The sequence below is a fragment of the Malus domestica genome, chromosome 03 (genome assembly GCF_042453785.1).
Source record: "Malus domestica chromosome 03, GDT2T_hap1".
Lineage (NCBI taxonomy): Eukaryota > Viridiplantae > Streptophyta > Magnoliopsida > Rosales > Rosaceae > Malus > Malus domestica.
The window spans coordinates 10,490,199-10,501,187 of record NC_091663.1 but is presented as its reverse complement, the minus strand read 5'-3'; the positions used below and the strand labels follow the sequence as shown (position 1 = coordinate 10,501,187).

The following is a 10,989-nucleotide window of genomic DNA, read 5'->3' as shown; positions in this document are numbered from 1 at the left end:
ATACATTACTCCCTCCCACTCAATTAAGAGAGAGAGAGAGAGAGAGATTGGGTAGGATGCAACTATTGAAGTCAAGCGGGACCTCTTTACTTGATGAGAGCCTTCAAGTTTCATTAATCTGATTTCACAGAACGACCATTCCTCCATTAATACTGCCTTTTTATTTATTTATTTTGAATTAATTAATTAATTTATGAATTTACTCCACTGTTTCCCTCTGCTACTTACTTATGACAGGAAAAAAATAAAATAAAATCTAAAAACAGGCCCTTCGAAATTACTGTTGCAGAAGAAGAAAGAAAGAAAGAAAAATGGGACCTTTTAAAAGTAGAAACGCTGCAAAAACCATGTGCGGTGGTGGAGTCAAATGTCAGTGCGGAGGAGGAGAGGAGGAGAGGAGGAGAGGAGGAGAGGACGATGCCCCGCAAATTGGAGGAATAATGATGGAGATATGATTTAAGATTCACCCGCTGGATATTGTCTTAATTTCATGATTATACAGAGAGAGAGAGAGAGAGAGAGAGAGAGTTATGTTACGTATAGAGCACAACATTGAATAGGGTTTTGAGGTTGGATTCAAGATGCATGATTCTGTAGCATCTTCAAAGAGGAAGAAGGATCTATTTTTTCGACCGTAACGGTTCTTCTTAGGCCGTCTCCGATGCACACAAAAGTTTGGACCTCACCTTAAAACCTGTATTCAAAAAATTGACTCATATTAATCTTATATTTGGGGTTTGCATATTCAAGTCTAACGTCGAGTTCACGCCAACACAGAAAGAAGTCATTCTAACAAGAAAAACATGTTTGAATTTTGACACCTACTATCTCCGATACACAGACTCAATGTTAAAGCGTCAAAGCTCTAACATTTAGGTATATACATCGATTGAGGATCCTCTACGGATCCACTTTATGGGGATTCCAGGGATACTTCAATCGTATCCGTTTATCATACATCATGCAATCAGTTTTTTGTTAACTACTGTTTATATTAAATTTTAAATAATAAAAATTACCACGATTTCTGAAATCTCCAAAATCTTCACAAAGAAGATCCGGAGACAACCCTCGGAGAAAATAAAAAACACGAACTCACCGTCATTTATAGACTCAAATATAAAAATATTCGTGTTGCGTAACCCAATGCGATAGGCGATAATTGTTTTTACAAATGAACTCCACCTGCCACAACGTGAGTTTATTAACATTACTCCAACAAGAAAATATCTAATCGGCATTTACATTGATTAAGGGGCTTTGGGATATGCTTACGTAGAAAGCATTTCTGGTTCTGCCCTTTTATAAGAAGCATCACAAAATCATATATAGTAAAAACCAAATGCTTTGCGGAAAAGCAATTGAACATGCTTCGTAAAAAAGCACCTGCTAAAAGCATTTTGGCTTATCTAAAAACGCTTTTAGCCCTTCTAGAAAGGGGTACAAAGCAGACCCTAAACACATAAACTCTATAGCTTTGGAAATGAATGGCAATCAGGGATCATGAGCCTGGATACTCTAAAAAGAATGCCAATACTGTACCAAAAGAGCAAATAGAAGAAACAAAAACACACAACGAAACAAGTACATGATGTGCAGTGACGAATGGTGCTGATTAGGGCATTGTTCATGGCAATTCAATAAGTTAAACCCTACACCCGTCAACGAAAACAAGGCTTAAAATGATCCTAAAATGTCTTCGCTAACATCCAGCAGACCTGAATCCGGAAAAAAGAAACATCGACAGACAGAATGGAGCCATTTCTTCCACAAAAGTTTGCGTGTGAAAAAACTTATAACCATGTGTTAAAAGGATTGTTTTTGGGACTGCGTTTACATCTGTGCCAAATGCAAAACTTTTGAAGCTGAAGCAACAAAGTGGTAAGTTAAGATCAACATCGCCTGCTATTTCAAATGCGTATGACAAAAATGATAACTTGGAACTTTGATAAATAAACAGAACTATGGTACAGGAAGTATTACAGAATATAATGGGATATCACCATGAAAAGGGGCTTGCTCCTAGCAAAAAAATCTCGTTTTCCACATCTTTCACCCACTGACAAACCCGGTTGCAAGTCTTTATTGCCAATGCCTGAAAACCAGTACGAATTTACGTTGACAAGGCATTTAAAGAAGAAAAAAATGCATCTACATATAAAAAATCCAAATCAGCTACAACTTGTTTCTCCAAGAAATATTAATTATAGCCAAAACAAAAATAATATAAGCTTAAAATCTTTTGTCAAGGAAAAAAGTCCTAAGCCCATTTCTCCCACTGGCTTGACGAGAAGTTGATTTTCCTCAATGCCATGACATTAAAGAAAATGCACCTTGTGAAGGGCAGATTTCTGTTTGTCACATGCTAATAAGTGGATGTAACCAGCTGAATCTACCTTACCCTAAGTGATTATAATGAAATGTCGAAGTGCAATGACACATGAATCACAGGGTTTTGAGTTTCATGTACATTGTTGGGCCTGTTTACTATCAGTCTTTCAGTGCTCAAGGTAGACCTGCCATTCATTTTCTTCAAATTCTTTCACTTTCATTTCACATTATAGCAGTTACCTCATACTTTCCTACAAGTTCTTATCTTCTAAGGTGTTCTGTTTCACTTCTGTGATTTCTCCTTTTGTCTATGAGCATCTCCGGTCCCACTAGCTTGGTTTGAGATTGTGTTAGACAAGTGATAATATAAGCAGGGCATACAAAACGCTGATAACCTATGAGTTGATTACGCTAGTGACAACCTCTAGCATAGCCCATTTATTCTGCTGCTTAACCAGAAACACATTTCAAACCCTATCCCACGAGATGAACACTATAATGCTCTTTGGATAAGCGATCATGCCTCAATTCAGAAAACCCCCTTCTTGTCAACTCATCCCTAAATCTATGTTCAGTCTAGAGATATGGAAAAACGAAAAATTTGGATGGAACGGCAAGGATTTGCATATATAACCCTTCACTGGGCCCACAATTTGCAATTCACCGTTTGTAGGAGAAATGAGGCAGCCAAAAAATACGCGGGAGGGGGGAGGATTATATTACTTAACGAGCTGGGACCCACAACTTTTTACTTTTTTATATTCTTGCCCTCCCTTTTGTCTAATAAAACCAAACAAGGCCAGTGGAAGTAAAAAGCATCAACCCTTTCCCTTTTATTCCCTTTGGCAGATCTAAAAGTGGTACAAGTATGCACAGTGCAAAAGGGTAGGAAACAATAAAACCTTAAGAATAATCATACCTTGTCTGCAAGTGGATCAAAAGCCGCATAAAGCTCAAAGTCCTGGGTGGCCCAGCATAGTAAAACTGACAAAACAATATGATCATATAACTTCATCAGGAATGTATCATCATGCATGTCAACACAAGTATGATGTGATCAAAGTAAATGTCAACCGTGGTATCCTATATAAAAATGTGATGTGAAACAGTAAAAATGACACACACAGAGTAACGATCAAGTTTGATTACCACAGAGTTTTTATCAATTACAGTCATAAACGTCAAGGGATCAACAAACAAATGGCTAGTTGAGAAACTATGACTTCAAAATACCTTGAGTACTGGCCTATTAAATGCCAGTCGTTTGAAAAGCCAACATTAAAATTCGCGTTTGAAATGATACAATCACGGTTAAAACACCAAGATTTGGACGAAGTAGCAATGAGAGTGCATCAAGGAAATAAAAAAATTTCAGTGTTTCAACTTTTCCTTTCCGCATATGTATGAAGCAGTATAAATTCAAAAGTACCGTAGTTTTCATCTCTTCTAAACTGGGTTTTGTGCGGCCCAATTCCTTTGTTATGCATGGAAGCATAAAGCTTCTGGTAAGCTCTGTACAATCTGCAAGAAGAAGCAATTATCTACTACAAAAAAAAAAAAAAAAAAAAAAAAGTGACATACGACTTCATTGTGGGAGCCATTCGATTTTATGCTTAAATGTACTGTTAGATTCAGCTGTAACCTTTTCTGCTGACGAGGACTACTTATTGGTGGTGAGAACTCGGATGATACATACTGATCCAAAAATATACTCCTATATATAAAATGCCAAAGTCCAGCGGGACCGCCTACACCAATATATGGTTCCTTGAACCTGTCAGGAGAATCTGTTGGAACTGTATGTTGAACCAAATGAGGAGAAAAAGATCCAGAACGTGGCAAAGGATCGAGAGGCAAATCCTCAACACGCATCCCACCATCTAGCATGGATCTCTGAATCTCGCTTAGCACATTTGACTTCAAAAGAACCGATTCAATACGAATCCTATAAGATCACAGGAAAATTATACAGGGAAGAAAAAACTAGTTAATGAATTGCTCTGTAATAGGATAAGGAATTGCCACATGAAGCCCTCCTACAGCACAAATATCCTTAAATTATATCTATGATTCTATAGCATACCTGCAATCCTTGAGATGATAAAAGGCATCTGAACTAGTAGTAAGCAACATCAAGTATGTATCAACCTGCCACAAGAAAGTATTATCGTGTCATGATATTTTAAGTAGAAAAGGCTGACATGAAGCAAAGTATACTATATGTGCATGTAAATTTACTCAAGAAATGTCATGAACCTAAGTGTCACTCACATCAAGATAACGGACATAAGCATACAAAAATGCCATGGGATTATATCTAGGCAAGCAAATTGGAGAGAAAGATTCAGATGTCCTGCATAAAGAGAAAAGGAGAATTTTAAGACTATTGCACCTGAAAGTGTCCATAAATAATTATCACCCACAAAAACCATGTTAGCAGGAAGAAAGTACCATATGGCGTTTTAGTGTACAATTGTGCTTAAAAACTGAACATCTCGTGATTGGAAACTGAAACAAGTACATGGGATTGGAAATTGAAACTATTACTTAGTATTTACCGTATCATATCGTACTAGTTCGATTCCCATTCTCATGTAAATCACTGAAAAGATGACACGAGACCTATTCAATTAATCTACTTGCCTAAATGATTCTGATGCCATGACGAAGTTGGAAAGTAGCAGCATGTCATCAGGATGAAGAGAGGCCTTTTGAGCACCAACAAGACAGATAACCTGCAATCAATTTCAAGTTGTTGGATTGAAACTGCAAAAGGTTCATAAACTGTGCCACGAAATATCATTTTTTTAAATGTCCTTAAAGAAAAGGTTTTCCCAATTATAAACATAAGGTGGCTGACAGAACCTTGTGTTTGCACATTAGTATTGCAAACAGAACACCAGAATCGGCAACATCTTGCAATATGGCACCTGCTGCTTGCCTTGTCGCATAAGCAAGGGGAAGACAAGTGTACGCATGAAGAAAAGTGGCAGGATTCCTGAAAATACAGAAAGAAGTAAATAATATAAGCATCATCTGCTTTATATTTTTTTTATTTATTTTTTGGCCAGGGCAATGAAAATCACATTGGCAGCGTATAATGACAAGAAAAATTAGAATATAAATAGTAGTAACACGGAAAGTAAATGAGAAAGTAGCACACCATCCAATATATATACATTTGAAAATAAAAATGACTTTGCTTATGTAAACTTCATATTGAAAAGCATATAGTTTTATCAAATATGTTCTAAACTTTAAAAAAGAAAATTTAATTTGAAACTTTTAATCTCCATACATGTAATTTTGAAAGGGAACAATCAATTTAAAACAGATCAGGTTTGATATGATAATAATATTCAATCAGGGAAGCAGCCACTTCATTACATTGGATGATCTAGTACTGTTTGTACTACAACATTTCATCACCAATATAACAATATCTGTAATGTACTACTTGTGTTAAACACCTAAATATAAAGACAACCACAAGAGTATACTGGATGGTTTTTCAAAACAAAAAAAGAAATAAAAAATCCATTTTCCAAATTAGGCATGCCAAAGGGAGCAGAGAAACAAACCAACTGAATGAATGGATGAGAGATGAGAAGACAATATCTGTTCCTCCTAGCAAAGGTGTCATATCAAACTTCGGATTCTTCTCAAAACATCTATTTACTGACTTAGTAAGAATAAGTAGCATCTGCATCCACATAAAAATAAAAAGATTAAATGAAGTGCAGTTACTTTTATTCCATAAAAAGGAAAGTAAATGAAGAATATTTTGGTTATTCAACAAATCACTAACAAAATATGACCTAACAGTAACATATTAATGCATAAAGAATTTTGAGGAAGGGAAGAACCCAATGCTACCTGACCATAAATAAGTTCCAATTGCACCCTCAAAGACTCGTAAGGCTCTTCTGTACAGCTGATGCATACTAAGTAAATTGGTCCCTTGACAAGAAAAATCACCTGAGCATACAAATATTTCATGCCAATTTAATTTAACTGATTCCAGAAAGATAAAGACTTACAACTGTGAGTTGTGATTGTACACAGTAAAATAATGTCATTCTAGACCTCCATATAACAATAACAACTAGATATTTTGAAGGTGATGAACATTATTTTTAAATCCTTAAGATACATAAGTATGAATAAAAATTAACTCATTTCACGTTATATAATTAAATTCAAAAAGTACAAGCCTAAGGTCCCTTGTCATATATTTTTTTTGTAGAATAATATGCAAATATCACCATGACTTCAAACTCTGCCGAAGACGGTGTCAGGATGGAGAGCACAGCTACAACAACTAGTTCAAAATTATAGTTGTTTTCTGTTCGAGGCGATGGTCAATAGAATTCAAGCGAGGTCATGTAAAGATTATACAACCAGGAAAATGAGAAAGTAGTTCTTTTGATCATCCTAGCAATCATCGATTATTTACAGAAGAGATAACTTGAAAAACAAAAGTTCCAAACGCATAAAGGAACAAAGCAGACCTGATGCTTCCCAGCCCTAACCAATTTGACATCATCCCCACTGTAAAACAATTACGGAACCAAATCACAGGAAGTTTTTTACATTTCATTAAAGTAAATCTGTAAGAGTGGACAAAGAATTAATAATTAAGAAATTGGAGAAGAGAATCAACTCAGAAAGGTTGAGGTGTGTACCCATTCTCCACGAAGGAAATTATGGCTTGTAATGTTGCTGAGAATCCCGCTAGCTTGTGTTCATCTCCATATCTGCAATAAAACAACTAATTCAATAGAAGACAAATATATCACGACTGCAGAATATAGATAAACTGTTTTCCCTCTATTTTCAGTAGAGATTAAAGTAAATTTTGCACTTATTTAAAAAGACAGTTGAGGCACCTGAGACAAACCTGGAATATATTGGTTTGCCAGAGTGACTTAGTATGAAAAAGTGTTTCTTCCTCTTTCTCCATGATATGGAAGCATCATCCTGCACTTCAATTATAAATCAAACAGAACATTGCAGTTATCCTTGAAAATCACTTTTTCATTCAACATAGCACTGAAAGTAAAGCTATGTGCATGACATGAACTGTTTATGAATAAAAAAGACAGGGAACAGCATATTGTTTTCACTGAATGGATTCCTTGCCTTTGAATCAAGTTCTCTATTATTGATTGAAGATCAAGGTTTAAGGACTAAAATGCCACTATAACGCGCAATATATGATCCATCCTGCATTCAATACCTATTATGATGTATTATTAGTTATTGCAGAACATGCTATATGCTATTTTATGTCACTAACCATGCTAGGGAACAAAAATTGGAAAGGCATCCTTTTTTTTCTTTATCAAAACTTTAAGGCTTTTAGGTCTGTAACTCAACCAAGATTTCTCGTCAATCCGAATTTATATGACCATATAAACCCAAAGAGTTACAAAACCTGAGAACAATAAACAGTTATCATTCAATATTTGTATGTATTCAAGTGCACGAGTACATGCAAATATCTTAAATTTGAACATCAGACAGTCTACTTACACTTATTCCAGTCAACAAGAGCACCAGCAGTACAACAATGTTCGATGCATAGCACCCCTATAAGTAAGCCTATATCCCTTGGATATTTTGTTTTGTCTTAGAATCTTAATTATTGTCTCATTTGTCTTTAATTGAAGCATTTTTTACTGCAAACACAAAATTAACATCCTAGACATTGGATCGACTGTTGAAATGAAAGAAATGAAAGCTATTTCTCATGTATTGGTTGAATTCCCAATAAAATGAAACTATTCAAGTCCAAGAAACACATTATTAATTTGTTATTACACCTTCATTTCTACCGTTGGAACCGTTTCATCATTAAACAAGGGTGTGAATTTTGGCAGTTACATTGATATGGTTAAGGCATTGTGAAAATTCAACAAGATTGTTTGAGTAAGCACCAAATCATTCAGCAGTTAAGGGCAGTCTAAAGGTCGAAAATTTGGCAATTTTAGCCCCAACAATTAAGTGTAACTCCATTCTGTGAATTCGTCTAAAAAGGTGCAACGCTGGCTTCATCAAAAGAAGGTATAAATACATGTCAAAAAGAAAAACACTGACATACTTGTCTGTCTCAATTTCAAAATATTCATTGTAACATTAGCAGTAGACTTTGGTCTATTTTATAGTAGTAGCAAGTATTCTCAGACTTTAAGGGACATTTCTGTTTACTTTCAAACAACAATAATGCAAAGTGTTTAATCTTAATTTTTATTTCCATTTATATTTGTCTAAGGCAACTAAATATTGATCACATTCCAAACGAAAATCTTTTGACATTTTGAATTTCGTGAAATACACAAACATACAAATGAATCGACTACTTGAGCTATTTTCAATACCATTTCCGGAAGAAGTTCGTAGGAAAATTACCTAACTCTCTTCACAATTTCTCCCTCAATCACTACTGTTTATTTTGCAATACTAGATCACAATTAAAACTCTCACTTCAAATTCGATGTCCAATAATGTTGAAGTTTCTAGGACAATGCTAAATCCTCGCAACAATTAAGCTCTAAAACGAACACCTCATTTGACTGACCAATACAATGACCAAGCAATTCAACCAATGCAATCAAATTTTCATACAAATTACACAACCAAGGAGTTGTCAGAACGCAATACCTCATCGACATGCCGTTTACCGGGCACCCACGGGGTTTGCGAATCTGGAAACCCATCGACAATCTCATCGTTCCTCACTTCCGAAATCTCATCAATTCCAGAGCCACCACTACTGGCACTACTACCTCTTTCACCAGCATACCCACTGCTGCTAGGGCTCGACGGCCCATCAATCTCCAGCTCCGAATTGGTCCTCGCCCACACAACACCACCGCCGACTCCGCCACGTGGCGAACCCTCGCTCGCCTCCCCCACCTCAGCTAAACCAGGAGCAACCGAATTGGCCTGGACTTCCTCCTCGTCGTTCTCGATCTCCTGGCGATTGTTCTCCGCGGCCGATCCATGTGCGACGCCATTCCCGTGGCTATCGACCTCCGACAATGCGAGGGTGGCCAATTGGTCTTCGGGGGGTTTGGGAGTATGGTCAGGGTTAGGGTTTGGCTCGGAGCCTTCGTCGCCGGAGGTCGAAGCTCCCGATTCGGAGGACATGGAGAACCAGAAAGGTTAGGGAATCGCGTTGAGCTTTGGTGAAAGTGAGAAATTAGGGCTCCAATCGAGTGTGCTTGGAGAGAGAGAGAGGGGTCGAGACTACAGAGAAAGGGGCTCGTCTACCAGTCGTTGGTTCTGTCGTGTGCTCCGCTGCAAATTACTCCATTCGCAACGCGGTCTGACCAGTAGGTGGGTGGCTCCGAAATCCGACCTGAGCCGGGCGACTACGATATGGGCCGGTTTGTAAAGTTCGGATTTTATACTTTTGGGTTGGGGCGGGTCAAAGGAACTTTTGGGCCAAGCCCATAGCTTCTGAAAATTGTAGGTTGACCGGGCTTGTCCTCACAATATGATTACACAACAAATCTCAATTTCTGCACAGAATTTATTAGAAAATGAGCTCAATCTTTTGCAAATAACGTATCTTTATCGTATAAACTTCATAATCAAAACGTTTAGTTTCTTAATCTTCATTTGAATATCATCTTTACAAAAAAATTATTTGAATCGAAAATCGTTTAGTCATCCAAATGTATGAAATATATGCACGGTTCATCAATAATATGTTTTTTGGTAATCACACCGTTGATTTGTTTCGTACATTTGAATTACTAAACGATCTTCGCTTCAAACAATGTCTGTAGAAATGACCTTCAAATGAGGATTAAGAAACTAAATTGTTCTGATTATAAAATTTACATCATGAAAATTCGTTATTTGAAAAAAATAAGATATATGTATTCACCCATAGGGGAACGCAAGATTATTCTTATTATTTTTTAAATTTAACTATAGGGGAAACGCAAGTATTATTCTTATTATTTTTTAGTTTTAACACAGTCTCTTTATCATACCTAAAAATCTTACAGGTTAACTTTTGGTAAGGCTATTGAATTTTATCAATATCTAGTTGGACACTCAAACATATATTTATTTAATTAATATTTTAACTTTATAAAATAACATGTCAAAACTGGCTAATAAAAGCATAACTCTTGACTTATGAACATCTCAACTAAACCGTTTCTATACATGGAAATAATTTCTCATCGTATATCTGGAATTTTATATTGCCAGATTATCTATTTGGATGTTCATACATTTTGACCAGATATCACCTTATGTGGTTCAATTGACAGTCCAAAAAATAAAATTAAAATAAGGAGAAATTAGGTTTTCATCGTTCTTTTTGCTACTTCATTGATTAAAATCCTATTCTTTTTCAATTTTTTATTAAGGTCATTGGGTATTAATACCATCATTAATTATTTTAATCTAAAATATTTTTTTATTTCTAAATATATTTATTTAATGTTAAAAATGTTACAGTTAGTATATTTATATTTATGGCTAAATTTTTTATCATATATTTTTAGTTTTAGTTTGTACCCATTTTAATTTGTAATTTTTTTTTAATTTTTACCAATTTTATTTTCAATTTTAATTTGTACCCATATATTAATTTCATTTTGTGCCCATATTTTTTAAAGTTTATTTGTATTTGTA

The 10,989-nt window shown here is 35.6% G+C and overlaps 1 protein-coding gene across 2 annotated transcripts; it reads right to left on the bottom strand.

Moving 5' to 3' along the window:
• Positions 1 to 1,776: 1,776 nt before the first annotated feature.
• On the bottom strand, positions 1,777 to 9,714 carry LOC103418851 (vacuolar fusion protein MON1 homolog). 2 transcript variants are annotated; one of them, XM_070818314.1, is made up of 15 exons: positions 8,995 to 9,711; positions 7,232 to 7,311; positions 7,017 to 7,088; positions 6,843 to 6,882; positions 6,208 to 6,309; positions 5,913 to 6,034; positions 5,197 to 5,329; positions 4,975 to 5,066; positions 4,603 to 4,684; positions 4,415 to 4,479; positions 3,974 to 4,276; positions 3,761 to 3,852; positions 3,251 to 3,315; positions 1,984 to 2,095; positions 1,777 to 1,865 (listed from the first exon to the last, which is right to left on the bottom strand). In XM_070818314.1, the coding sequence occupies exons 1-14, from the start codon at positions 9,481 to 9,483 to the stop codon at positions 2,000 to 2,002; spliced, it is 1,833 nt and encodes a 610-aa protein (XP_070674415.1). In that variant the 5' UTR covers positions 9,484 to 9,711; the 3' UTR covers positions 1,777 to 1,865; positions 1,984 to 1,999. The 2 variants fall into 2 exon arrangements, with proteins under 2 accessions (XP_070674415.1, XP_008355184.3); XM_008356962.4 differs by having other exon boundaries at positions 1,777 to 2,095; positions 8,995 to 9,714.
• Positions 9,715 to 10,989: the final 1,275 nt, after the last annotated feature.

What these genes read in the sequence shown, in the direction of transcription:
- LOC103418851 (XM_008356962.4), bottom strand. Translation starts at nt 9,483, where the DNA reads ATGTCCTCCGAATCGGGAGCTTCGACCTCCGGCGACGAAGGCTCCGAG. An exon ending in TTAGGGCTGGGAAGCATCAG is followed by an intron (nt 6,310 to 6,842) that starts GTCTGCTTTGTT and finishes TTGTATGCTCAG; the next exon opens with GTGATTTTTCTTGTCAAGGG. An exon ending in TTGATCCACTTGCAGACAAG is followed by an intron (nt 2,096 to 3,250) that starts GTATGATTATTC and finishes ACTGGTTTTCAG; the next exon opens with GCATTGGCAATAAAGACTTG.